Genomic DNA, 24,388 nt, shown 5'->3' with positions numbered 1-24,388 from the left:
CCCATCTTATAGATGGAACAATAAGATTCTGACAGCTGAGCTCATCAGATTTTGTGGAAATTACCATTGGTTGAGTATGACATTGTTGACAGGAAGAAACATCGGAATTTGAATTCTGATTGTGTGGCTTTAAATTCAGTCTCCCCAGCAGCAATTCTCAGACTTGGGCTTGCATCAGCATCCCTACAGGGCTGGTCAGAACACTAGACCCTCCCTCTGACTCAGAGCATGAGGACTGGGGCCTGTGATCCTGTGCTTCTAACAAATTCCTGATAATGCTGGGGAGCCAACCCAGGCCCACACCTTCGACCCAGTGCCCTGCAGAATCGTTAACATTGAGCTGAATGTGCTAGGGTATTCTGGGGCAGGGTTCATGTCCTCCACCTCAGCAAAGCCCACTCCTGCCCACTAAGTTTCCAGACTGGCAGCCTGTACCCTAACCAGGCTCTGCAGACCATGCACCTGGCCATGGAGCTGCCTGCTTGGGAGTCAGCTCGCTCTGCAGCCAGTGGAAGCTAACTGTCTTCTAGCCACCATTCATAGGCAAGAGTACTTCTGCATCCATAGCCATAACCCAAGGCCACTGTCTTGCAGAGAAGGCACTCGGCCTCAAACGAGACCTGATTCTATGGCCTAGAAAGATCTCTCAGGATGGCTAGCTTGTCACATTTTGTCATAGGTCTGTGTCAGCTAGACCAGGAAAGTGGGCGGCCTGTGGCTTGAGTTTCATCAAGCCCCTCCCGTGTTAACTGTGACCTTGGGGAGATCTACCTGCATGGGCTACAGCCTCTACGTGGGGCTTACTCTGCTCTCAGGGTCCTTCCAGTCAGCCATCTTGTGATTGGACAGAAGCTGTTGCCAGCCCCCATCAGGGCTTTGAGGTGTCGTGTCCCAGCTTGCGTCCTCCTGCAGGTTTTCTTGCCACGTCCTGGGCCTGCTGCGTGCTAGCAGGGGTGCGAGATCATCAGGAGCCACTTCACACTTGAGTGAGGATAAAAATAGCCCTGTTGAGGTCCTGGCACAGCATCCACGTGTCACAAATGATGCGTGTGTCTAGGGCTCGTGTCCGAGCACACACAGCACCCCATCATGGCTATGTGTGTTCCTGCAGTGGATGCTGTACTGGCAATGTGCCACCTTTGCCACACGGTCCCTGAAGACAACACCTTCATACTGAGACCTGCCTTGTCAGTTGTCCCTGAGATAGCTCTTCACCTCTCCAGAGAATAAACAGGGGCTGCTGTGGGGACTCCAGCACCCCACTCTAGGGCCTCAGCCTCCCTGTCAGTTGCAGCCTTAAGGTCAGGTCTAGCTTTCTTCATGGTGGTGATTTCTTGGGCAGAGCAGAAGCTTTCTCAGCTTGAGTGGAATGAACATAACCGATGGCCATCAACACCAGGCCACTGGCTCAGATGTGCACATCAGCTGTGGCATTCAGGGAACAGCTGGTGGGCAAGATACCTTGGTGGGGTTTTTCTGCTTAGAAGGCAGCCTGGTCCTAGCAGGAAGTTTTAAGGAGAAGGCAGCAGCAGATGGACTGTGTGGCCGGCTTCATTTCCTGAGGTCATTGCAGAGGCAGCAAGAAGAAGGCACACTGATGCCCCTAAGAGAATGGAGGAGATACTGTGGAGCTGAGCCCAGCTCCCACTGTCTCTGCTGACTCCCCACCACATCAGGAACAGCATTGCTAAAGGTACTGCACATGAGCTTGGGGAGAAGAGCCTCCCCTGTCTGCCCTTTCCTGGTGACTGCTGCTATATGTCTGTCTAAGGTGAGAGGGTCCTTATTGCACAGACCCTACAGGGCTGTTGGGGTGATGGTCTTGAACCTGTTGTTCAAGTGCCTCAGGTGAACGAGATTCAGGACCTTAGGAAGGATCTAGTCACTATCCAGATGTGGACAAGCTGACTGACAGGGCCTCCACTGTGGAGCAGACAGGGCCTGGTTGGGCCCATGTTTTCTTCCCCCCAGTAGGTGCCTTTCACCCTGCTGCTTGCCCAGGCCACATGCTCAGGAGGCCTCTTTGCCAGAAGTGCTTGACTGAGCCACAAGATGTGACATATCGCCCAGTGCTCATCACATATGTACATGGCACATTCACAGATGTCTGGTTCTGGTTGACTGTCCTACCGAGGCACAGCTCTGTCTGGAGTTGGTAGTAATCGATGGGACATGTCTGTTGATTTGGGGGAGCTTTCTGGGTTCCTGCTGATGCTGGTACTCGAGCAGGCACTGTTTGTCTCTCAGAAGCGGGCACTGTAGTCAGAAAAGGCAGCTGCTGCTCACCATCTTTCAGTGGCCAGTGGACAGAGGTAGGGTGGTCAAAGCATGTGTAATAGTTGCTTTGAATATATATTTGGGTGGAATTACTGACTTATAGGTTATGCAGATTTAAACTTTAAGACCAAATTGTTTTCCCAATAGTTTTCCTTCCCCATGTCCACAGACAAGACTCCATTGACTTACGTCCTTTCCACTTCTAGTATTGTAACTAGGAGTTCTGAATTTTGCAGTTTTTGTGTCTCCTTGTTGGTCCTGATTTGCATTTTCCTCATTACTGCCCATGTTAATTGCCTTCCAGTGCACGCCGTCATATGTTTCCTGTTCTGGGAAGTGTGGATCTTGCCCGCTTTTTTGTCGCATAGCTTATGTTTTTGTATTGCTTTGTAGATGTTTGGAGTGTGGTGGGGGTGTCAGCATCTGCTGTGCTTCCCTTGCCCAAGAAACAGCAGCCTCCTCCTCTGGGCAGAGTGGAAGAGTTGTGCACCAAGAACAGGCCCCGGGACTTTGGCCCCCAGCTCCCCTGCCCTGGTCACTGACCACTGATCAGGCTTGCGGTGGGATTTGGCTTCTAGGCTTCAGTTTTCCTTCTTTGCCAGGATTGTGAAGAGGTGGCTAACAGCAGTCAGGAGTCGCCATGCTGGGAGCCTCCATAGGTGCTCGGCTGCCCTCCCTGTCTGCAGGTGCCTCTCGAGGAGGAGGTCCAGTTGGTGCTACCTCCTGAAGGTGGCTGCCCAGGAGTCAAATTGGAGGGATGGTTCCTCTAGCCTTTTAGCCTTTTGCAGAACTTCCAGCACAAGGAGTCTGCCTTTCTGGGGTGGGCTTTCTCCCTGGCTCTGTGAAGATGACCATAGTTGTATGTGGTCGAGTCACTTTATGGTGGCTTTAGAGACAGAGCCCATGCTGTTAGCTTTAGGGCAGGGGATGTTCCCTTGCCGGCATCCTCCCTTTCTCCATGTGTTGCTTCCTGTCCACTAGAGGCAGCCTGGACAGTGCCTGTGGGGGCTGTGATCTATTCTCACTATGTGATCTTACCCTGACCTGAGGACATGGCCAGTGAAGAGGCCACGTGTGTCTCTGGAGGCCAACCATGCCCATAGGGCTGGGTCCCTGTGCTGCCACTCTGGGATTAGTCTGTGCTTCTTCCCAGGTGGCCTCAGGAACTGCTGCTGGGCCTCACATAGACAGCTTCTCGTTGCTAGATTGCTTCAGCAGGTTCCAGGCAGCCTCAGGGATGCTGGTCTTGGCTGGAGTCGGAGCTGGTGATGTCAGCCCCACAGCTACGGCAGACATGGTGCCTTTGTGCTCATAGGCTCTTGGTCAAGAGGAGTACAGCTCAGGCCCAGTACAGCCACCCTTGGCTCATCTGGTCAAGAACTCCCTGCTTCTTTGCTTGGCCTTTCCATGGCCCACTCAGAACAGGCTATCTGGAGTTTTAGGTTTGTGTGGCATGTAGCCTATCAGCACAGCTACATCAGTCAGTTTCTCTAGAATGTGCATGTGCCAGAGGGAAGTGGATGGTTTCCTCCATCAACTGAGGGCACTGAGCACCCCATGCCAAGTGTCTCCTATCTCCATGCATAACCCAGCAGCAGGGTTTGGGACAGATTTTGAGTGTCATGTTACCAGACTATTCACTCGGTTACATTCATCAAACAAGGATCCTGTCCTGTCTGCAGGGGCAATCAACCCTGGCTGACCTGGTCTGCTGCCTGCTGCCCAACTCCCAGCCCTGCTGGCCCAGCAGGGAGAGGAGGCTGCAGTGAAGGTGGGAGAGGGTCCTTGCTGCAGCCCTGGGAGGGAGTGCTCACACACAGCCTCTGACCATCCTGGTCTTATTTTGCAGGCCCAGTTGACGCAGGCTCTGGAGGAACTGGGAGGCCAGAAACAGAGAGCTGACATGGTGAGTCCTGAAATGGTGCTCAGCTGTCACTGTGTGGCAAAGGGCCGCCCACAGTTTACTGCTTTGATCCTGGGTCTAGAGTCCTATCCCTGTCAGGGCTTGTCCTGCAGGCATGCGTCCTTCCCTGTCTTTGGAAATGGTGTGGAGAATGGAAGAGTGGTGTGATGGAAAGTGAGTTCCAGTTGTGCCAGTAGCAGACTGCTGGCCTCTGCTGGGTAGCTCCCACTGCCCCACATGTGCAGCAGGCGCTGAAGGACGCGTGATGCCAGAGATGCTCAGGTGAGCCATGAGGAGATGCAGTGGGGGCTGGGCTCCTGCTGGCCCTAGCAGCACAGGTGGGGTTGGCCCCAGAGAGGTCTGGTTGAGTCCCTGCTGGGCAGAAGCCCAGATATGGGGCTGAGCAGAGCGGAGACGCCTGTGGGAAGCTGTGCGGAGTCTTGGCATGTTTGCTGTCCACTCAGCAAGTACTAAAGGACAGTCTTGGCTTCTCTGGGGATGCAGCAGCCAGAAGCACAGGCTCCTGCCCTCCTGGCTCACAGTGGAGGGTTCCAACTGTGACTGCGCAGAGAATAAACAGCAAGATCTGAGCTGCTAGTGAAGACAGGACTGCAGGGAAAGGGAGAGGGGGCCAGGGCCGAGGGGCAGGGGATTAGGATGGTGATAGGATGATGGTGGAGGGCCATGGAAAGCAGGGCTGGCTTCGCTGTAGGGAAAATGGCACAGGTGCTGTAGAGAACCTGAGGACCTGCGCCAGGTTTAAGTGGAGTCCTGTGCCCTGGGTGGCGTTTCTATCCTGGAGCAAGTGTGAAGCTGGAGGGAACCAGAGCGGAGCCTGTTTCTGGGTACTCCTGCATCCTGGCCTCGTATCCAGGCAGAAGCTGTGAGCCAGGGCTCCGAGGGGGCACTTTTGTTTCAAGTCCTGGAGAAGGAAGTGTTTCCTGGGAGAGAGGCTCCTTCCCAGACCCTATCAGGAGAAGCCATGAGGGGAGAAGGCTGTCCCTTGGAGATCCCCAGAAGCGCCATCCAGGGCAGGTAGGGCTGGTTTTTCGGAAGTGAATGTCGATAGCAGCACTTAGGTAACAGCCCTGAAGCCTCAGGAGGTCAACTGTAGAGGGACAGCAAGGGGTCCTGGGAGGACTCCTTGCCCTCATGGTGGATGGTGCAGTAGCACGCTGCTGTGCTGAGGCAGCCTTCCAGGAGGGCCAGGGTGGGGCTGCAGGCCAACCACATCTGGGTGCCAGTGAGGAGGCAGGTGGCAGGCCACAGCACAGCTCAGCGTCAGGAGCATCATTCTTACCACCTCTTCTGAAACCTCCCGCATCCACTCTGGCTGCTGCTGCACTGCGGTTCATAGTCTGCGGCATCCTCCGAACTCTGGCTGCCAGGTTTCAGCATCATGGTGGGCAGCTCTACCCCCTCTTCTTTGGCCTGTGGACATTCCACACTTTGTCCTCAATAACTGAGTCCTCCAGGCAGTTCAACAAGGGCCTGTTTCGCGTTGACTTTGAGGAAGCCAGGGTTGAGGTAGGGGCCGGGTGTTCCTTGAGGACTGGTGCATCCATTTACTGAGCCCCAGGGAGACCCTGATGTTCTGTGTGTCAACATGCATGGTTTCCTTGGTGTTGACCTGAATTGAAATGAGCCCAAGGGCCTTGTTTTCATAATGTGCACGAGGCCAAGAGGAATTAGAAATGAGTTGTGCTAAGCACATGCCAGGCCTGTGGCTTTATGACTAAGCAGCTGGCTGGTCACTCACTGCTGCCCTTGAATTTGGACCCTCTATTTTTCTTCAGGAGCAGGAGTGCCTTGACCCTGACCCCTGCCCTCCCCTGTTTCCATGTGGCTTTGGAGAAACTGCTAACCCTGGGTCTCTTCTCAGGGAGGTGAGAAGATAGAAGCTTTTGGGCCCTTAGGCCAGAGTGGGCATGGGCAGCCCCTGTGGCACAGGTGCTGCAGGTCTCCTCCATGAGCAGGCTCTGCACCTTGCACCGGGCGGGCATGTCCCTGGGGTGCAGGTGGACAGGGTACAGGTTCCTCATGTGGGTTTCCTTCAGATGAAGGTTGACCGCAGGTTTTTCTCTCTGCCTCTGACTGCCCAGACCTCAGCTTGTTTCTTCTTGTTTATTTTACTTCTCTCTCCTTCTTTCTAGTTAAAAGGAAAATAAGACATGGCAGTGCCTGGGGGCCAGGGGAACAGCATCTGCTATTACCTCTGACCTTCCCACCAGCGCACCTGGGGCCAAGGGGTATCTGCTGCTAAGTCAGGCCTCATGCTGCCCTTGGGGAGGCTGGGCGGGGAGGCAGGGGAGAAACCCAGGGCCTGGCCATCTGTGTTCAGATCCTGACTCTGCCACTGTTTCCTGTGGGCTGTGTGACTGGCCCCAGGCTCCTCTCCAGCAGGGACTGTCTGTCCTCACTGAGCCTGCTAGGTGGTTTCCCCTGAGCCACAGACCCCAGGCTAGGCAGCCCCATCCTATGGGGCTATTCTCCATGGGAACGTGCTTTATCTGTGCCAGCTGTTAGGGGAGTCTCTGGTCATGAGTGTTACTATGGCTAGTCCTACTGAAACTCAAATTGACTTTTCAGTTTTAATTATTTTAGTAGCCCCGTGTAGCAGGTGGCCCCAGATTGCCCAGGCTGCCTGGGTGATCCCAACAGGACATTCTGTGCCCTTCCTCTCTAGGCGCCTCTCAGCGAGGCCATGTGGGATGCTCTCTCCACCCTCCCGCTTCCTGCGCTCCCGGGTCCCTTTGCTGCTGGCTTGCTCTGCTCGTTTTGTGGATTTAGCTTGTGTTCCCAGCCTTGTTCTTTTGTTCTGACTTGTGGTCTCTTCTGTGCTGGCTCCCAGGGGATGAGGCTGACATCTCTGGCTGGCTCCTCCTCCTCTGGGGAGAAAAGTCCAGAGCAGAGGGGCCATGGGAACCACAGTGGGGCAGGGGGACAGAGCTGTCGACCTCAAGGCCACCCCTTCCATCCTGCTTGCCTTGGGTCTGAGGCCACAGCCATGGGCTCTGCAGAGTGGACTCCAGGTCTCATTCCCCTGGCTAAACCAGAACCCCTCACTCCTGGAATTCGAAGTAGAATACATACCAGAGTGCTGCTGCCATACCCACAGGACCAGCTCTTCATCCAGAGATGGGCGTGGATAAAGGCAGCCAGAGTTCACTGTGCCACCAGCTCTGCCTCTGAGGCCCCCATTCCCTATGGCAGAGATGGCTTTTGGGGTACTATCTGGCACCTTGGGCCCTCAACAGTGGGGTCAGGTGGCCCATCTGGAGAACTCCTTACGCAAGGTGTCCAAGGCTGCTGGGGGAGGCAGCCCTACCTCCATGTCTGCAGCCCCTCTCTCAGCGCATCTGCCAGGAGAAAAAGGAGAACTTTAAACATCTCTAGCTAATTGCAGATGACAAGACAAAGGCAGTTTGACTTCCCATTATTAACCAGCAAACCATACTAATTAGTGAACATAAGTACAGTTCATGCTTTTTTCTTTAAGTGCAATTAATATCACAAGGAAAGAAGTCCCGGGCCACAGTCCTGTCACTAACACACCTCATCCTAATTAGATATGGCTAGTGGTGGCTGAAGAGATGAAAGTTTTCATCACAACTATAAAAAGTCCTCAAATATTTTATATACTTGAGAGAGTGAGGATTGAGAGTTTATTTTCTGGTTTAAGAGGCATGACACCCCTCACAGCTTGATGTAAATAAGCATCTGTTTCTCTCAGTTTCCAGTCTCCCCCAGTGGGGTTCTTCTTTGGCTCCTACTCCTCACTCCTCACTCCCACAAGAGCTCTGAGGTAGGTGAGTCTGTCCCAGGAAAGTGCTGTGGCTGCAGCAGAGCCAGGGCTCAACCAGCCCTCCCGTCACCCTAGTCTGCTCCCTCCACAGTCACCTTCATGTACGGAGGCTGCTTGCCCTGGGTAGAGAGTGTTCTACAGAGGGTCCCACGTCTGGGACCTCCAGTAAGGCAGCCCTGTGTCTTGTGTGAAGGCCCCGGGCATCGGGCCCTCATGTGCAGGAGTGTGCCGTCTCTGGAGTCCACTTGGTTTCTTGGAGCCTCAGGCTTCTTGTTATGTGCAAGGAAGAGCTGGACTCATCCTAGGTGGCCTTGCTGGTACACTGTCCTCCTTGGTGCTGATGCCAGGTTGGATCTTGGACCAGAAGCAAGCTGGTTCTTCAGTGTTTGTGACTGTTACCTGTCCATCACGATTCTGCTCTTGTCACAACCTGCCAGCTCGGCCCCCACCGCCCAGCCAGTAACTGTGAGCCCTTCCTGGTAGGGAGACTGGCAGAGCAGTTACTCTATGCGAAGGTCCTGCTTGTGACTGGGCACCAGGCTGGAGAAAATTGATGTTGGTGAGCTCTAGAGGAGAACTGACTGCAGGATGGATGGGTGACACTGAAGGCTAAGGGCTGTCCCCTGGTTTGGGCAGCCAGTTCACTTTATGCCACACAAAGTGTGTCCCAAGTGAGTCTGGAGAAAGGTTTGAAGTCTGAGTCTCTGGCCTCCTTCCACTGGCCTCCCTCCCATCCTCAGAGTGCCCGTTTCACACCTAGAGCCTCTCATGTGCACACAGGAGCAGCCCTCCCTGCAGTGTGGCCACAGGCAGGCACTTTGCTTGCTGAGTTTCTATTTATTTTAATTTTCATTTTTTTAAGTATGACATAGAATCTTTGTTTTCATTTTATTCTTAGCTTTATTTTATTTTTAATTGTTGTTTGTTTAATTAGTTATACATGACAGTAGAATGCATTTATGCACTTTGATATATCATGCACAAATGGGGGATAATTTCTCATTTTTCCTATTATACATGTTGTAGCTCCCTGAACGTTCACTGCCTCGTCCCCAAATTGGAGGGAGAGGAAGTTCCTTGGATGTCTGGCAAATCTGCCTGAATGTGTGCGTTTGAAAAGACCCAGGCCTCTTAGTGCAGCATTGCTGGGGGTGACTGTAGCCTGGTCCTCATTGGGCGCCATGGAGCTGGCACAGGGCTCTCTTCCTGTGCCCATTAGTCTGACTTCTGCCTTTAGTCTTATTTCTGGCGTACATGTCAAGGCTCCTCGGTGCGAGAGAGGACTTTTACAGACTGAGGCAGACAACAGGTTCCCTTTAAGCACCTCTTGCATTCAGGCTAAACTTACCTGATGCAGTATTTACCAAGTGCCTCTTCTGGATCTCACTCTGAAGGTTCAGGGAGGCTGTGACTGTGTCTCAGGACTGTCTCCCTGCTATAACAAAAATGACACACATTGGGTGGCTTAAAGAAATATAAGGCTGGCAGTTTTGGAGGCTGGATATCCAAGGTTAAGTGTCTGGTGAAGCTCCTCCCTGGTTCTCGCTGTTGCTTAGTATGTTGAGAGGGGTGATCAAGCTCCTGGGCCCCTTCCTTGAGGGCACTGGTCACCCTTCAGGATCTTATCATCTCCCAGAGGTTCCTCCTGAGACTACCGCCCTGGGTGAGATTTTAGCACGTGGATTTGGGACGTAGACAAGCAGTCTGGCATGTTCTCATCTTGAGTGTGGCCAGCCTGTGTCTTCACCTAGTCCTTGCCACCTGGCAAGGGCGTACCCATACACGCTCCCTCTTGCGCTGACCCCCAGCCCCTTGCCTGCTCTGAGTAGCCCTCTTCTCACACTTCTCGTACTGTCCCTTCTCCTGGAATGTGCTCAGTGTTGCAGAGCCCAGTTGTCCCTTCAGGTGAAGATGTACTTCGCCATCCCTCTTCCCTGCTAGTCCCTCCCTTCATGCAGACATGCTCTTTTTTTTTTAATTGGTTGTTCACAACATTACAAAGCTCTTGACATATCATATTTCATACATTAGATTGAAGTGGGTTATGAACTCCGAATTTTACCCCAAATGCAGATTGCAGAATCACGTCGGTTACACATCCACAATTTTACATAATGCCCTATTAGTAATTATTGTATTCTGCTACCTTTCCTATCCCCTACTATCCCCCCTCCCCTTCCCTCACGTCTTCTCTCTCTACCCCATCTACTGTAATTCATTTCTCTCCTTGTTTATTTTCCCATTCTCCTCACAACCTCTTATATGTAATTTTATATAGCAACGAGGGTCTCCCTTCATTTCCATGCAATTTCCCTTTTCTCTCTCTTTCCCTCCCATCTCATGTCTCTGTTTAATGTTAGTCTTTTCTTCCTGCTCTTCCTCCCTGCTCTGTTCATAGTTGCTCTCATTATATCAAAGAAGACATTTGGTATTTGTTTTTTAGGGATTGACTAGCTTCACTAAGCATAATCTGCTCTAGTGCCATCCATTTCCCTGCAAATTCCATGATTTTGTCATTTTTTAGTGCTGCATAATGTTCCATGGTGTATAAATGCCACATTTTTTTTTATCCATTCATCTATTGAAGAGTATCTGGGTTGGTTCCACAGTCTAGCTATTGTGAATTGTGCTGCTATGAACATCAATGTGGCAGTATCCCTGTAGCATGCTCTTTTAAGATCTTCAGGGAATAGTCCGAGAAGGGCAATAGCAGGGTGAAATGGTGGTTCCATTCCCAGCTTTCCCATGAATCTCCATACTGCTTTCCAAATTGGCCGCACCAATTTGCAGTCCAACCAGCAATGTACAAGTGTACCCTTTTCTCCACATCCTCGCCAGCACTTGTTGTTTGACTTCATAGTGGCTGCCAGTCTTACTGGAGTGAAATGGTATCTTAGGGTGGTTTTGATTTGCATTTCTCTGACTGCTAGAGGTGGTGAGCATTTTTTCATGTACTTGTTGATTGATTGTATATCCTCCTCTGAGAAGTGTCTGTCTGTTCAGGTCCTTGGCCCATTTGTTGATTGGGTTATTTGTTGTCTTATTGTCTAGTTTTTTGAGTTCTTTGTATACTCTGGATATTAGGGCTCTATCTGAAGTGTGAGGAGTAAAAATTTGTTCCCAGGATGTAGGCTCCCTATTTACCTCTCTTATTGTTTCTCTTGCTGAGAAAAAACTTTTTAGTTTAAGTAAGTCCCATTTGTTGATTCTTGTTATTAACTCTTGTGCTATGGGTGTCCTATTAAGGAATTTGGAGCCCGACTCCACAATATGTAGATCGGAGCCAACTTTTTCTTCTATCAGACCCAGAGTCTCTGATTTGATGTCAAGGTCCTTGATCCATTTTGAGTTAACTTTTGTGCATGGCGAGAGAAAGGGATTCAGTTTCATTTTGTTGCATATGGATTTCCAGTTTTCCCAACACTATTTGTTGAAGATGCTATCCTTCCTCCATTGCATGCTTTTAGCCCCTTTATCAAATATAAGATAGTTGTAACTTTGTGGATTAGTCTCTGTGTCCTCTATTCTATACCATTGGTCCACCCGCCTGTTTTGGTACCAGTACCATGCTGTTTTTGTCTATTACTCTGTAATATAGTTTGAAATCTGGTATCGCTATACCGCCTGATTCACACTCCTGCTTAGAATTGCTTTTGCTATTCTGGGTCTTTTATTTTTCCATATGAATTTCATGATTGCTTTATCTATTTCTACAAGAAATGTCATTGGGATTTTGATTGGCATTGCATTAAACCTATAGAGAACTTTTGGTAATATCGCCATTTTGATAATGTTAGTTCTGCCTATCCATGAACAGGGTATATTTTTCCATCTTCTAAGATCTTCTTCTACTTCTCTCTTTAGGGTTCTGTAGTTTTCATTATATAAATCTTTCACCTCTTTTGTTAGGTTGATTCCCAAGTATTTTATTTTTTTTGAGGGTATTGTGAATGGAGTGTTTTTCCTCATTTCCGTTTCAGAAGTTTTGTCGCTGATATACAGAAATGCCTTTGATTTATGCGTGTTGATTTTATATCCTGCCACTTTGCTGAATTCATTTATTAGTTCTAGTAGTTTCTTTTTTTAATTTTTTTTTTAAAAAGATAGAGTGAGAGGAGAGAGAGAGAGAAAATTTTTAATATTTATTTATTTTTTTAGTTCTCGGCAGACACAACATCTTTGTTTGTATGTGGTGCTGAGGATCTAACCCGGGCCGCATGCATTCCAGGCGAGCGCGCTACCACTTGAGCCACATCCCCAGCCCTGAGTTCTAGTAGTTTCTCTGTAGACCCTTTTGGGTCTTCTAGGTATAGAATCATGTCATCCGCAAATAGTGGTAATTTAAGTTCTTCTTTTCCTATTTTTATGCCTTTAATCTCTTTTGTCTGTCTAATTGCTCTGGCTAGTATTTCAAGGAATAAATTAAATAGAAGTGGTGAGAGAGGGCATCCCTGTCTTGTTCCAGATTTTAGAGGGAATGCCTTCAACTTTTCTTCATTCAGAATGATGCTAGCCTGAGGCTTAGCATAGACAGCTTTTACAATGTCAAGGTAAGTTCCTGTTCTCCCTAGTTTTTCTAATGTTTTGAACATAAAGGGATGCTGTACTTTGTGGAATGCTTTCTCTGCATCTATCGAGATGATCATATGGTTCTTATCTTTAAGTCTATTGATGTGGTGAATAACATTTATTGATTTCCGTATATTGAACCATCCTTGCATCCCAGGGATGAATCCTACTTGATCATGGTGCACAATTTTTTTGATGCAGACACGCTTTTTTCATACTGCCTTTGTGGGACATGATTGTCATCACCACCACCATCATCTCACCATCGCATTTTCCTAGGCACAGTGATCTTAGGGTAGCCAGTGTTTGCTGCTGCACATTTTGTTCCAGTCACATACTCAGTGCTCTGTGTGGCTTATTTTACCATGACCCTCCTGGCAAACCCGTAAGTTGGTCAAATTGTGGTTCCAATTATTCCGAGGAGGGAACAGGCTCAGTGAGGACTGTGATGTGCCCATGTTTACATAGTTAGGAGATAGCCTGCTGGAGCTCAGTCCCAGGTGCCTCCAACCCTGGGAACCCTGTACTGCAGCCATGAGGTGCCATTTCCAAGTATCCTGTGAGCTCCACAGAAATGGGGGATCTAGTAGAACTCAGCCTCCGAGCACGGGCCAGGGCCAGGCCAGCAGCTGACTGATTAGATGTGGACATTTAGGAGCAGGTTGTCCATGCACCTCTGTCTCTTCCCATCAGGTCAGCAAAGGTCCAAGACCCTGTCACCTTGCAAGGGTGCACTTTAGAAACAGTAGTCTGAAGTTGTTACCTTAGCCCAGAAAATGTTTCCAGTGGCTTAATTTCTGGCCCTTAGCCATAGAAGGTAGGTGGATCCCCACTCACCTTCAGAAAAGTAGAAGAAAAGTTCCCTTGTGGAAGGAGCCCTGCCGCCAGGACATAGATTCTGAGTGGCAGAGCCCTATGCTGTGTGTGGTGTCTATTCTGTGAGACCTTTCTGTGGTTTTCTTTTGCAGAATCGCCCTAGGCATCCTCATGGTTTCTCTTTCAAGTGAACTTCAGAGTCAGCTTCCCAGGGTTCCTAGAAACCCTGTTGGAATTGTGTAACCCATGGGCTGACTCCCATGAGGTCTTTGCAGTATGGACACCTCATGTGCTTCTTCCCCATGTTGGCCTCTCTGTCCTTCCCTCCACCTGGAGGTTCTTGCCCCTCTGTTAGGTGTACTTCTGGTGTGTGTCCCTTGGCAGATGCACTCCCAGGTGTTTGTAGTTCCTTTTGCTGGCAGGTTGCTTGTTTATAACCCCTGCTGGGCTTAGGGGAGGGAGAGGAGAGAGGAGGAGAAGGTGTATGCTTTAGCAGAAAGAACCCCTGTGGATTCTACCAGACAAAAGGTAAAAAGATTTAGTCTATAATCACAAAAAGAAGAATTGGTTAATTTATCTTTAGAAAGCTGGGAGTAATTCCACCAAGGGGCGGGTCTTGCCCTCATCCTAGTTCTAGGTACTCAGTGCTTTGTGATTTCAACTCTGGGCACCTTTGGTGGCGCTCTCTGCTCAGCTCTTTTCCAGCTACCAGTTTCATGCTGTGTCAGCCTTCAGCACTTCTCCTCTGCTATGCTGCTCAAGCCCCCAGGCCCCTCACTCACTGTCCTGAGCTCCCTCTTGGGGTGGAGTGTCTCGGAGAGGGCAGGTGACCCTGCCTGGTGCAGGAGCAGTTCTCCTTTCTCTGAAGAGCCTGCCCTGCCAGCTTTTCCAGAGTCACTTGCCTTCGTTCCTGAGCCCTGCCAGCAGCTCCTCCCGGGCACGTCTTGCCCTCCACACTGCTCCGCAGTCCCAGTGTTGCTTGATCCTTGTGCACCTGGGCTTTCCCTCCAACCAGGGAGCATGGGGCCATGTGGATGCCTGTGTCAACTGCCACTAAGCTCCAGAGAGCCCTTGCCAGGGTAACCTATGCATGCAAGGTCTTCCAAGGACATGGAGCCTCCGGATTAGAGCAACTGCTTGGTGGGGAAGCTCCTTTCCATAGGGGCTTTCATGTTCAGTTGCTTCTCCTAGGTAGATTTCATTGTCCTGCATCCAGCAGGCAGGAAGTTAGCTGCAGACCCTCGCTTCTTACCTGCTGTTCTAGGGAGGAGGCACCTCATTGATTCTGGTCAAGCATCAGAGTCAGTGGAAGCACATGTGCACCGACTTCACTCATCAGGCCCTGGAGCCATTGTTCTTCGAGGGCGGATGGGGTGGCAGGAACCCCCTTAAAGCCTGTTGGCACTCCTCCATGTGCCAGGTAGCACTGCTTCTAGACATCCACTGCTGTTGATTTTATTCTGTTTCACCTCTCAGTACTGGCTTCCTCCAAGTCTCGACGGCTCTGCCTTCTGCTGCCCTAGAGCAGAGGCACAGTTGGTTCAGGACTTATCTGTCAGTGGCCATGTACCTACCCCAGACCTTCCAACGCTGACAGTATAGCACTATCCATCCCTTTGGAGCTTAGTCACTCTGCTCTGCAGAGGCCTCCTCCCTAGGGTGGCACCAAGGACCACTTCAGAGCAACGAGCTGGCTGTCCCGGGTGGAAACTATTGGGTTCTAGCGGGGCTTCTTTTTCTGACAAGCAGTTATTTCCCAGCTCAGGGACTGGCTGTGCTTAGCTGGTGGTGTCTGTGTGAGCTGTCACTGGCTATACAGCCTCTTGTAGCCCATGTCTCCTTCCAAGCTGGAATGGAAATGGTAGCGAGGGCTTAATTTATGATCCCTCCCTCACCTTACCAAGAAGCAGAAGCCTCTCCAGAGACCCTCCTGGTGATGGGCTGGACGTAGAGTAGGATGGTGGCCTCTGGGCAAGGTTCCCATCCTGATCTCAAAATCACCTCTTGGAGACATGAGCCATTTCTTCCCAGATTGTGCCCTAGGGAGCCCGTTGTGGCCTCAGGGCCTTCTAAGACCCAGCACTCGGTGTCGCCAACACTCCAGTGGTATTTATCACAGATGAAGACTCACATATGTCGTCGAGTTCCCTATTCAATGGTCTTGGCATCCTTGTTAAAAAGCAACTGAGTCAGGCACAGTGGTGCATGCCTATAATCCCAGCGACTCAGGAGGCTGAGTCACGAAGATCGCAAGTTCATGTGACACTGCATGGGTGTGTGCACATGGAAGAGCAATGCTGCCTCTGGTGCCCAGCAGTGGTCACGTTAATTAGAATTGCTGTTGAGTGTGGGGGAGCAAGTTGCCCAGCTTTTCCACTGGTTATTACTTTGTGGAATTAGGTAAGGCCTCTGGGATCAAACCATGCATCCTCTCAAATTAAACTGGAATACACAGTCTCTATTTAAAGATTTTGCCATGTGGGGGAGGCAGCCATGAGCACTATTAGCATTAAAGTTCCATGAAGCTTTGGGGCTAAGGGCACAGCTGGCAGGCTAGGCCTGCGCAGAGAGGAGGGACCTATGGACAGGAGCACCAGGCAGGTTTAGGGCACTGGGCTATCATGACCTAGGGAGGCTCCTGGGCTCTGTGCTGGTGTGGGCAGCTCTCACAGGAGTCCATGCCTGGTTCTGCTGCAGTCTGGGTTTTATGCCATCTGCTTGGAAAGCTCCACCTTAAAGTGTTAGCTGTTTCCTGCTTTGGGTATCTGGACTGTCCTGGCCTTGGCCCCACTCTCTACTCCTCTCCTAGAAAAACTGCAGTTGTCCTACCTGAAATTCAGTTGTTTTCATCTTATTTGCATGTACCTTTGGATTGTGTAAATCAGATTCAAAATCTGGTCTGTAAGATCAACCAAATTGATAAACCCTTAGCCAAAGCAATCAGGAAAGAAAGTGGGAAGACAGAAAGTACCATATCAGGAGTGAGAGAACTAACACTCATTTTATGGTTTGTTTTTTTGTTTGTTTGTTTGTTTTCAGATTGGAGCCATCCTAGTGGGTGTGAAGTGGTATCTTATGGCTTTGATTTGCACCTCCCTGGTGGTCAGCGTGTGCCTCCATGCCCGGCTCCATTGCCCATTTTTAAACTGGGCCATCTTTTTGTTGATGAGTTGCAGGAGTTCTTTGTGCATTCTGAATACTAAATCTTTGTCAGGGTTATGATTTTCAAATACCTGCTCCCTATCTGTAGTGTGTCTTTTTATTCTCTTGATAAAATGCTTTGGTTATACAGAAAGTTTTAGTTTTGATGAAGTCTTATTTTATCATTTTTTTTCAGTGCCATATCTTAATAAGTCATTGCCTGATCCAAAGTTAGGAGGATTTACTCCTATGTTTCCTTCTAAAGAGTTTTGTAATTTTACCTTTTACATATAGGTTTTAATCCATTTTGAGTTAATTTTTTAATATGGTGTGAGGTAGGGGGTCTAACTTGATTCTTTGTATGTGGATGTTCAGTAGCCTCAAAACCATTTGTGAAGAGACTCTTCTTTCCCTGTTCAGTGGTCTTGGCATCCTTGTTAAAAAGCAACTGAGTCAGGCACAGTGGTGTATGCCTGTAATCCCAGCGACTCAGGAGGCTGAGGCATGAAGATCGCAAGTTCAAGGCCAGCCTCAGCAACTTAGTGAGGGCCTTAGCAACTTAGTCAGACCTTGTCTCAAAATATAAAAAAGGCTGGGGATATGGTTCAGTAGTTAAGTACCCCTTGGTTCAATTTCTGTGTTATGGTTTAGGTCTGAGGTGTCCCCCCAAAACTCACATGTGAGACAATGCAAGAAGGTTCAGAGGAGAAATGGTTGGATGGTAGGAGTCTTAACCTCATCAGTGATTTGATTCACCTATAGGGATTAATTGAAGTGGTAGGTGTGGCTGGAGGAGGTGGGAGTTGGGATATGGCTACAGGGTATATATTTCATATCTGGAGAATGGAGTCTTTCTCTGCTTCTTGATCACCGTGATGGGAGTTCCTTCCCTGTACCACCCTCTCCCGCCATGATGTTTAGCCTCACCTCCAGCCATGAGGAATGGAGCTGGCCTTCTGTGGACTAAGACCTCTGAAACTGTGAGCCATCAAATAAACCTTTCCTCCTCTATAGTTGTTCTGGTCAGATCCTTTAGTCAACAGCAGTGAAAAAGCTGACTAAAACATTCTGGTACCAAAAAACCAAAACAAAACAAAATCAAGTGATCGATCATAGGTATTTAGGTTTATTTTGGGACTCAGTTCTGTTCTGTTTATCTTTCCTTATTCTATTGCCGGATTGTTTTAATCACTGTAGCTTTGTACTAAGTTGGGGAAAATCTGTCAACTTTATGTTCTTTCCTTTAAGATTGTCTTGGCTATTGAGGGTCTCTTGCAGTTCCACATGAATTTTAGGATAAGTGCCCCCCCCCCAATTACTGGAAAAAAAAAAGTTTTCATTTGGGATTTTGACTGGTGTTGCATTGAATCTGTATGTAACTTTGGGGAATCTTACTGTCTTAACAGTAATAGTGTTCTAACCTGTGAGCATGAGCACAGAAAGTCTTTACTTATATTGAGGTTTTCTTTTAATTCCTTTCAGCAATGTTTTATAGTTCATAGCATTACAAGTCTTTCACCCTCTTACTTAAACATACTTGTATTTTATTCTCTTTGGTAATATTAAAAATGGAATTGTTTTCTTAATTTCCCTTTTGATTTGTTCATTGCTAGTCCATAGAAATGCCTCTGGATTTTTTTATGTTAATCTTGTATTTTACAGTTTTGCTAAATTCATTTATTAGTTCTAATAGATTTAATTTTAGAGGGTTTTTTTGTTTTTTTTTTTTAACATGTGAGATCAATGTTATCTATAAGTAGTTTTTACAGTTTGAATGCCTTTTTTTTTTTTTTTGCCAGTGACCCTAACTGGATTTCAGAACAGTGCTGCATAACCATGGTAAAAATGAACATCCTTTTCTTGATCCTGATCTCAAGAGAAAACTGTCAGTCAGTTTTTCATCATTAAATATGCTGTTAGCCATGTGTGCTCATGTTTGTCCTTTAACATGTTATGGAAGTTCCTTTCTATTCCTACTCATTGAGTACTTTTATCTTCAAAATGCATTGGATTTTGTCAAATGCCTTTTCTGCCCAGTTGCCCAGCCCAGCCCTTTATTTAAAATAAATAAATAAAAATTTGTAGTTGGATAGCATGCCTTTATTTAATTTATTTATTTTTATGTGGTGCTGAGGATCAAACCTAGTACCAGGCAAGCGCTGAGTTTCTTTTTCCATGGAGTAGTCTAGTTGGACTGGAAAACTCTGACATGTGGATCTCCATCTTCTCTGTGACTTGTTCTTGTGTGTGACTTGGCCTGGCAGGGTATCCCTCGATCCTGTTGGCCCCAGCATCCCCCTTGAGAATGAGTAAGTTGTAATGTCCCCTTCCTTGCCTCCTGCACCTGCAGTATTAGGGGTAGCAACATCTGTACTGGTCCTAAGTGTGAGTAAAGAGGAGAGTGATCTATATGTACTGTGTGTGTCAGTGTATGGACTTGAGCACAAGGTCACCAGGATTCATGGCAACGTCCCCTGCGCCTGTGGGGCCGCTGCACTGCAGCCGCTCTCAGGACTGCTGGCTGAGTGGGTTCTGCGGGAGCTGCCGACACTTGCACCTCCTGCCATCCACACAGGTTTCTGCAGTGATGAGTAGCTCGTGGCTGAGTTCTGAACAAAAAGAACTGGTACTTCCTCAGCACGACTACAGCTGCTGCTCTGAAGAATGTGCTGATACTAACAGTGCACAAGAACATATTTTGTGATTTTTACCAAAGGCGATGTTTCTCGGGCTAGTCTCAGATAATTATAAATAGCTTTGGCACCAGTGTGAATGTTGGCAGGACGTTCAAAAGTTGTGCTTAGTGCAAGACAGGTCTTCCTTCCTCAGGTATGTTCAGTGCATTACAGGTGGACTGCTTGGAAGTGCCAGTGGAGACCCTTTCTTGTCTGAGTGAAGCGCTGTCCTGTGAGCCCCTGTGTCAGCGCATGCAGGTTTAGGGTTGTTAGGAAGGCTGCCGTGTGGAGCAGGCTGGGTAAGTGCTGAGTGCTGTCATTCCAGCTATTTCCACAAACTGTGCTCTTCAGCTTTTTGGCCATTGTCCTGATTGACATTTTTCTCATCCATATGGTAATGGTTTGGTCTGGGTCAGGAGTGAGCAGACTTTGGCCCACAGGCCAAACCCAGCCTGATGCAATTTCTGTAAGTAAAATTTTCTTGGAACTTAGCTGTACTGGTTCACTAGCAGCTTGTGCACTGCATGAGCAGAGACCATGTAGTCTGCAAGGTGGAATCCATAGGCCCTTTCCTGCAGAAGCTGTCTGACCCTGGTCTAGGTGATACATACAAGTGGCAACACCTTCAGTTTCGGGTTTGATGTCAACTGTAAGCCTGGGCTCTTGTGTCTGAAACTAGAGACAGAGTCCTGCCACCTCTACTGAGGCTTCCTGAATAGGGCCCCTAGCCTGACAAGACATAGCATAATGTGGCGGGGTCTGGGTCTGGGTAGACCCAAGAGGAGCTCAAGAGGCAGCACTTGTCGCTGTTGCCCTGCACACACCCAGGCCCATTCTTGCCCAAACAGAAGCTATCAGTTGAAACCAGAGTTTGGGATGAAACTAGATTCTTCGCTTCTGCTAGGGTGGGTGGGGTCTGCATAAACTGAGGGCCTCTGTAGCTGAGAAATGGGTTGCAGTTCTTAAATGGTGGGCTCTGCCCTCCAGTGTTACAGCAGACCTCAGCAGCTCACCACCAATTTCTTTATGAGTTCTTGTCTCACATATTTGAAGAATGAAATCCACTGATGAGGATGAGTGCAGATAAGAGTAGGATTTATTCAAGTCTGAGTAGAAACAGAACTTCCAAAGAGTGAGAGGGGACCCTAAAGTAGTTGCTGCTTGCATGTGCTAGTCAAGGGGTTTATATAGCACTTGGGTCAACGTAATTAGTCCAAATTAATGTTATTCAGTGTTTGGAAAAGTATCAATGCTACTGGTTAGCCCTGCAATCCCATTCGGGTCTGACCCACTTCTGTTTTCCCTGCCACTCATGGGGAAGAGGAAGGTCAAGGTCGGCAAACCATGAATGCACAGGCTTTCTGGGCTGTGGTGCTATGTGGTGCAGGTGTCTGATGACAGGTCATCATGTCCTGGCTTGCTGTGCTCTGATGTGGCGGTCTCTGCAGGGCCACAACCCATGCTTTCCACCTGTGCTCCTGCTTACCTGGGCCACCATTCTGCAGCTCCACCATTGCTTTATTACCAGTTTTTGGTGGAGATTAATGAGCAGGCTAAATGACTTGGTGGCTAGGGGGGGCCATAGCAGAGGGATACCTTTGCTTCATCCTGGTTTATGAAACAAGTGCCCAGGGGAGACAAGGGACCCTGCTAATGGCCCCTCCCTGCAGCGTGGTCAGAATCCACAGAATAGGCCACGATTATGAGGCTACCCACCCCCAGTTACATCTGTCCACGCTGGAGGCAGAGAGGCAAGGTGGTGAACTGGCTCCAGGAGCCCATCATCCCCCAGACACAGCTCGAGGAGTTTCCTCATGGTATTCTGCTGCTGGGAAGCAGCATAGGAGGCACGCCATGTGCAACTCCATGGGCCACCCGAGTGTATCCATGCTGCAGCCTTCATGGTAGTGTGTGTGCTGTTAGGTTCTGCCCATGCTGGGAATGTGTGTGTTTCGTGTTTACTTATGTTTTGGCAAACAACATATGAACTTGGTGCAAAGTGAAGAGAGGGGAGAAACAGGAATAAGTGGTCTTCTGCCAGCCCCTGTCCTCCAGGGTGTTTGGCAGATAGGTTCGTTTGCTGGCCTCTTCAACTTGCTGTCTGACTTCTTCCATAAGCAGCCCTGTGATAAGGCTCTTGGGCCCGTTTTAGGGAATAGACAAAGCAGAAGCCCAGAAAGTTCTCTGTAATTTGCATCTGGGTGAATGGTGGGCCAGGTCTCCATTTCTCCGTGACTTCACTTTTTCTGTCATTTTCAGAACAGCCTGTCTAGGCTCGCTGAGCTCTCCCTGGGGACGGGCATGTTCCTTCAGCGGGTCCTGAAGACCTGTATCCTGTGTGGCTGCTGGCAGGGACATAGTGGTGGGTGAGGAGCCCTAGTGGTGGAGCACATGGGTGCCTGGTTTCAAAGGCTGGTCAGCCTCCCTCTCCCCTGCCAGCCAACCTGGGTCAACTCCTGCTCCTGAGTCAGAGCTTTCAGCACGACGTAGCCCCTGGTGTAGTCCCCAAGGTGCTTGAGCCCAACTTACTGAGGGACTTGCTGCTACCACATTGGTCACTGCCCCAGGGCTGCAATTGCCAGCTCTTTTCCACGGGCCCGTGATTCATTTGGACTAGGCACTGTTGGGAATCATGCCTCTTAATCTAGAAGAGCCTGTCAGAGAAAGGAATATCAATTTGTATATTAGCCTCAGAGATTGCAGTTGGGCAGCACAAGCCCTCTCTTTAGGAGATTAAATTTGAGTGTAACAGGAGACATTCAGGGTAATGTGCACAAATTGCTCTTTGGCCATGGCAGGCAGTGAGCCCCTGCCCCTGTGCCCTGCCTACTGTGTCCATGCTCACCTGGTGGCCTGTGCCCAGGCCCAGCCTGTTAAAAACCTAAGAATATCGCTTCTTTGGGGTCTTTGGCAGGGAGGAGAGCTTCAGTGTGGGGCTGTTTGGTTCTAAGGCATTTGGCAGAGTCTCTCAGAAGGCACAATCCAATTAGTCCTTGTGTTCACTGTTCTTTTAAACTGACTCTAAACACAAGTTTTTCTCAGTGAAGTATGAAATAGGTAGTTGCAGCCTGCAATATTAATGCATTTTCAATTTTTTCTGTCCTTCGTTTTGGCCAAGTAATAGCAGTGTGGATTAGCTTGGTGTGTCTGAAAGAAAGCTGGTAATGGATGCTCTCTTGGTGTAGGCTGGCCTTCAGAGTGAGGGCAGGTCCCCTGGGACCTGAGAAGCCTCATGTGCAATGTACTGGGGCCCAGAGAGGAAGAAAGACAGGCCGTGGCCACACTCAGCATCTATGAGTTTGACTGTATGAGTGTGAGAGCTCTAGACAGTGAGTGTAAGAGCGTGTGTTGGATGGGGGAAGAAGGCCTGGGTCGCCATATGGGGCAGGGCAGGTTCATCTGTTGTCTATCCCCTGCTCGAGCCTGTGCCCTGACCCAGGGCCTGTAGTCTAGGGTTTCCCACTTGGCATTGAAACCTCGAAGACAGGTGGTCTCATCCACAGGTGGCGAGTGGGGTGCAATCTGTGAGAGCGACCCCAAGGACCTTGTGTTTACCCTGCACCCACCTGCCCAGGTGTGAGAATCCAGCTGGCTTGGTTATAGCCTCTTCTGGGCCTGCCCTGTGGAGCCCCCAGATTGTTGCTGAACCTTAGTGATAAAAGGACAAGGAGGAGGATACGGGGCATCTCAGGGCTCCCTTAGCGTGGCCCTGGCTGCACAGCCAGCAAAGCCCCATGGCCGATGGCAGGTAGTTAACGCTGAGAGCTGTTTGCTGGGTCACTGGGAACCCTCCTCAGGTCTCATCTCAGTATCTTTCCACACATTGCCTCCCTTTTAAAAACTGGTAGGTTTAGATTGTTTCTTAAATGGGGTGGCTAGTGTGTTGAGTCTAGGTCCTCTCTTCCAGTGCTGGCTCAACTCCCTGCATGTGTACTCTGTCTGGCAGAAGCGACAACGGGAGCTAGACAGTGTGTCTGGGCATCAGGCTCCTGGGAGGAGCTGGTGTCCCAGTTCACCCTGAGGCTGGACGGAGGAGTGGGCTGCAGCTGCAAACCTGAGCCCTGGGTGTATCTTGATGGCCACTGTCTCGCACCGCGGGACTGGAGGAGGGTGATAGAGTTGTGAGCCAGCATGGCGGCGTGGGCAGGGCGGGCCTGTGGGTGTGTGAGGATTTGGATTGCCTGACAGGGCTGGGGAGGTTTTCTGGTATAGGCTCAGGGGGAAGAGAATTGGCCCAGTGAGAAGAACAGAGCTGAGCGTGTGTTAGTTATGAGTCTAAGTTACAGATTAAAATTAAAGGGCTCCATGTTGGTGTTGAACATAAATCACTCCATTTCCGGAAATCATTCAAAAGTAAGAAGAATGAAAACCAAAACAACAAAATAAGAACAGAGCTAAGTGCACACCCTAAGCAGAGACAGGTGGCCCCGAGTAGAGGAACACGTAGCAGCATGTAGGTATGGGCACAGGGAGCCGCCAGGGCACGGCGCGCAGGAAAAGTGCTTAAGAGGCTAAATGACGCTCACCTTGCTGGACAGGACCTCATGAGAGGCAAGAACAGGCCTTGGTGAAGTGGGTCCCTTGGCCCTGTGTGGCTCCCAAGATAGCAGGGAGCTGTGTGAGGGGCCCCTGCACCCTGTGCCTGAGCAGAGAAGAGTAGTGGTCGCTCTGATGAGAGTTCACAGCTTCCCCTTCTTGCTGGAGACAAGTAGTGGCTCTTGATTGAATTCACAACACAATCAACAGGTTGGATTAAAGAAAAGAAAATGGCCCCAGCCCCTCTCCAGTGTGACCTCATGCTAAACTGGATGTGATAAAAGTCATCTTGCATGATGAGCAGTGAAAATCTGGATGCCCATTTATGAGACAGAAGGAGAGAAGCAGGAAAAGTCACAGAAAAAGAAGTAGACTTTGAACATGTGATTGTATGCACACATTTTGCCAAGAAGTAAAAGCTCATGATCCAGTAGAGTGTGAGTGCCCCCAAAGCCAGAGGAGAAGGCCATGGACCTGAGGGCCTTGAACAGGAGAGGGGCAGGAAGGCAGGAAAGAGGACAGACTGGAGATGCACAGGAAGGTAGTACCCCCGGGAAACCCGCCACAAGAGCTGCACGGAGTTAAGAGAATAGTAGCAGTGTACCTGTTACACGTTCTGGTGTCAAAGGGCTTGGATATTTAGTAGAAAGTATTGAGATAGGAGAG

General features: G+C 49.3%; 1 protein-coding gene across 21 annotated transcripts in view; it reads left to right on the top strand.

The window, feature by feature from the left end:
- Window positions 1-24,388, top strand: part of LOC144372348 (mitotic spindle assembly checkpoint protein MAD1-like) — a 270,820-nt gene that overhangs the window by 197,129 nt on the left and 49,303 nt on the right. For all 21 annotated transcript variants that reach the window (XM_078035746.1, XM_078035755.1, XM_078035752.1 and 18 more), the window contains one exon: window positions 4,127-4,183. In XM_078035746.1, the coding sequence (XP_077891872.1) occupies window positions 4,127-4,183 (57 nt within the window). The remainder of the gene's footprint in view (window positions 1-4,126; window positions 4,184-24,388) is intronic.

Source organism: Ictidomys tridecemlineatus, assembly GCF_052094955.1.
Source record: "Ictidomys tridecemlineatus isolate mIctTri1 chromosome 12 unlocalized genomic scaffold, mIctTri1.hap1 SUPER_12_unloc_6, whole genome shotgun sequence".
In the NCBI taxonomy this organism is placed as follows: Eukaryota; Metazoa; Chordata; class Mammalia; order Rodentia; family Sciuridae; genus Ictidomys; species Ictidomys tridecemlineatus.
This window is presented reverse-complemented; position numbering and strand designations above follow the sequence as displayed.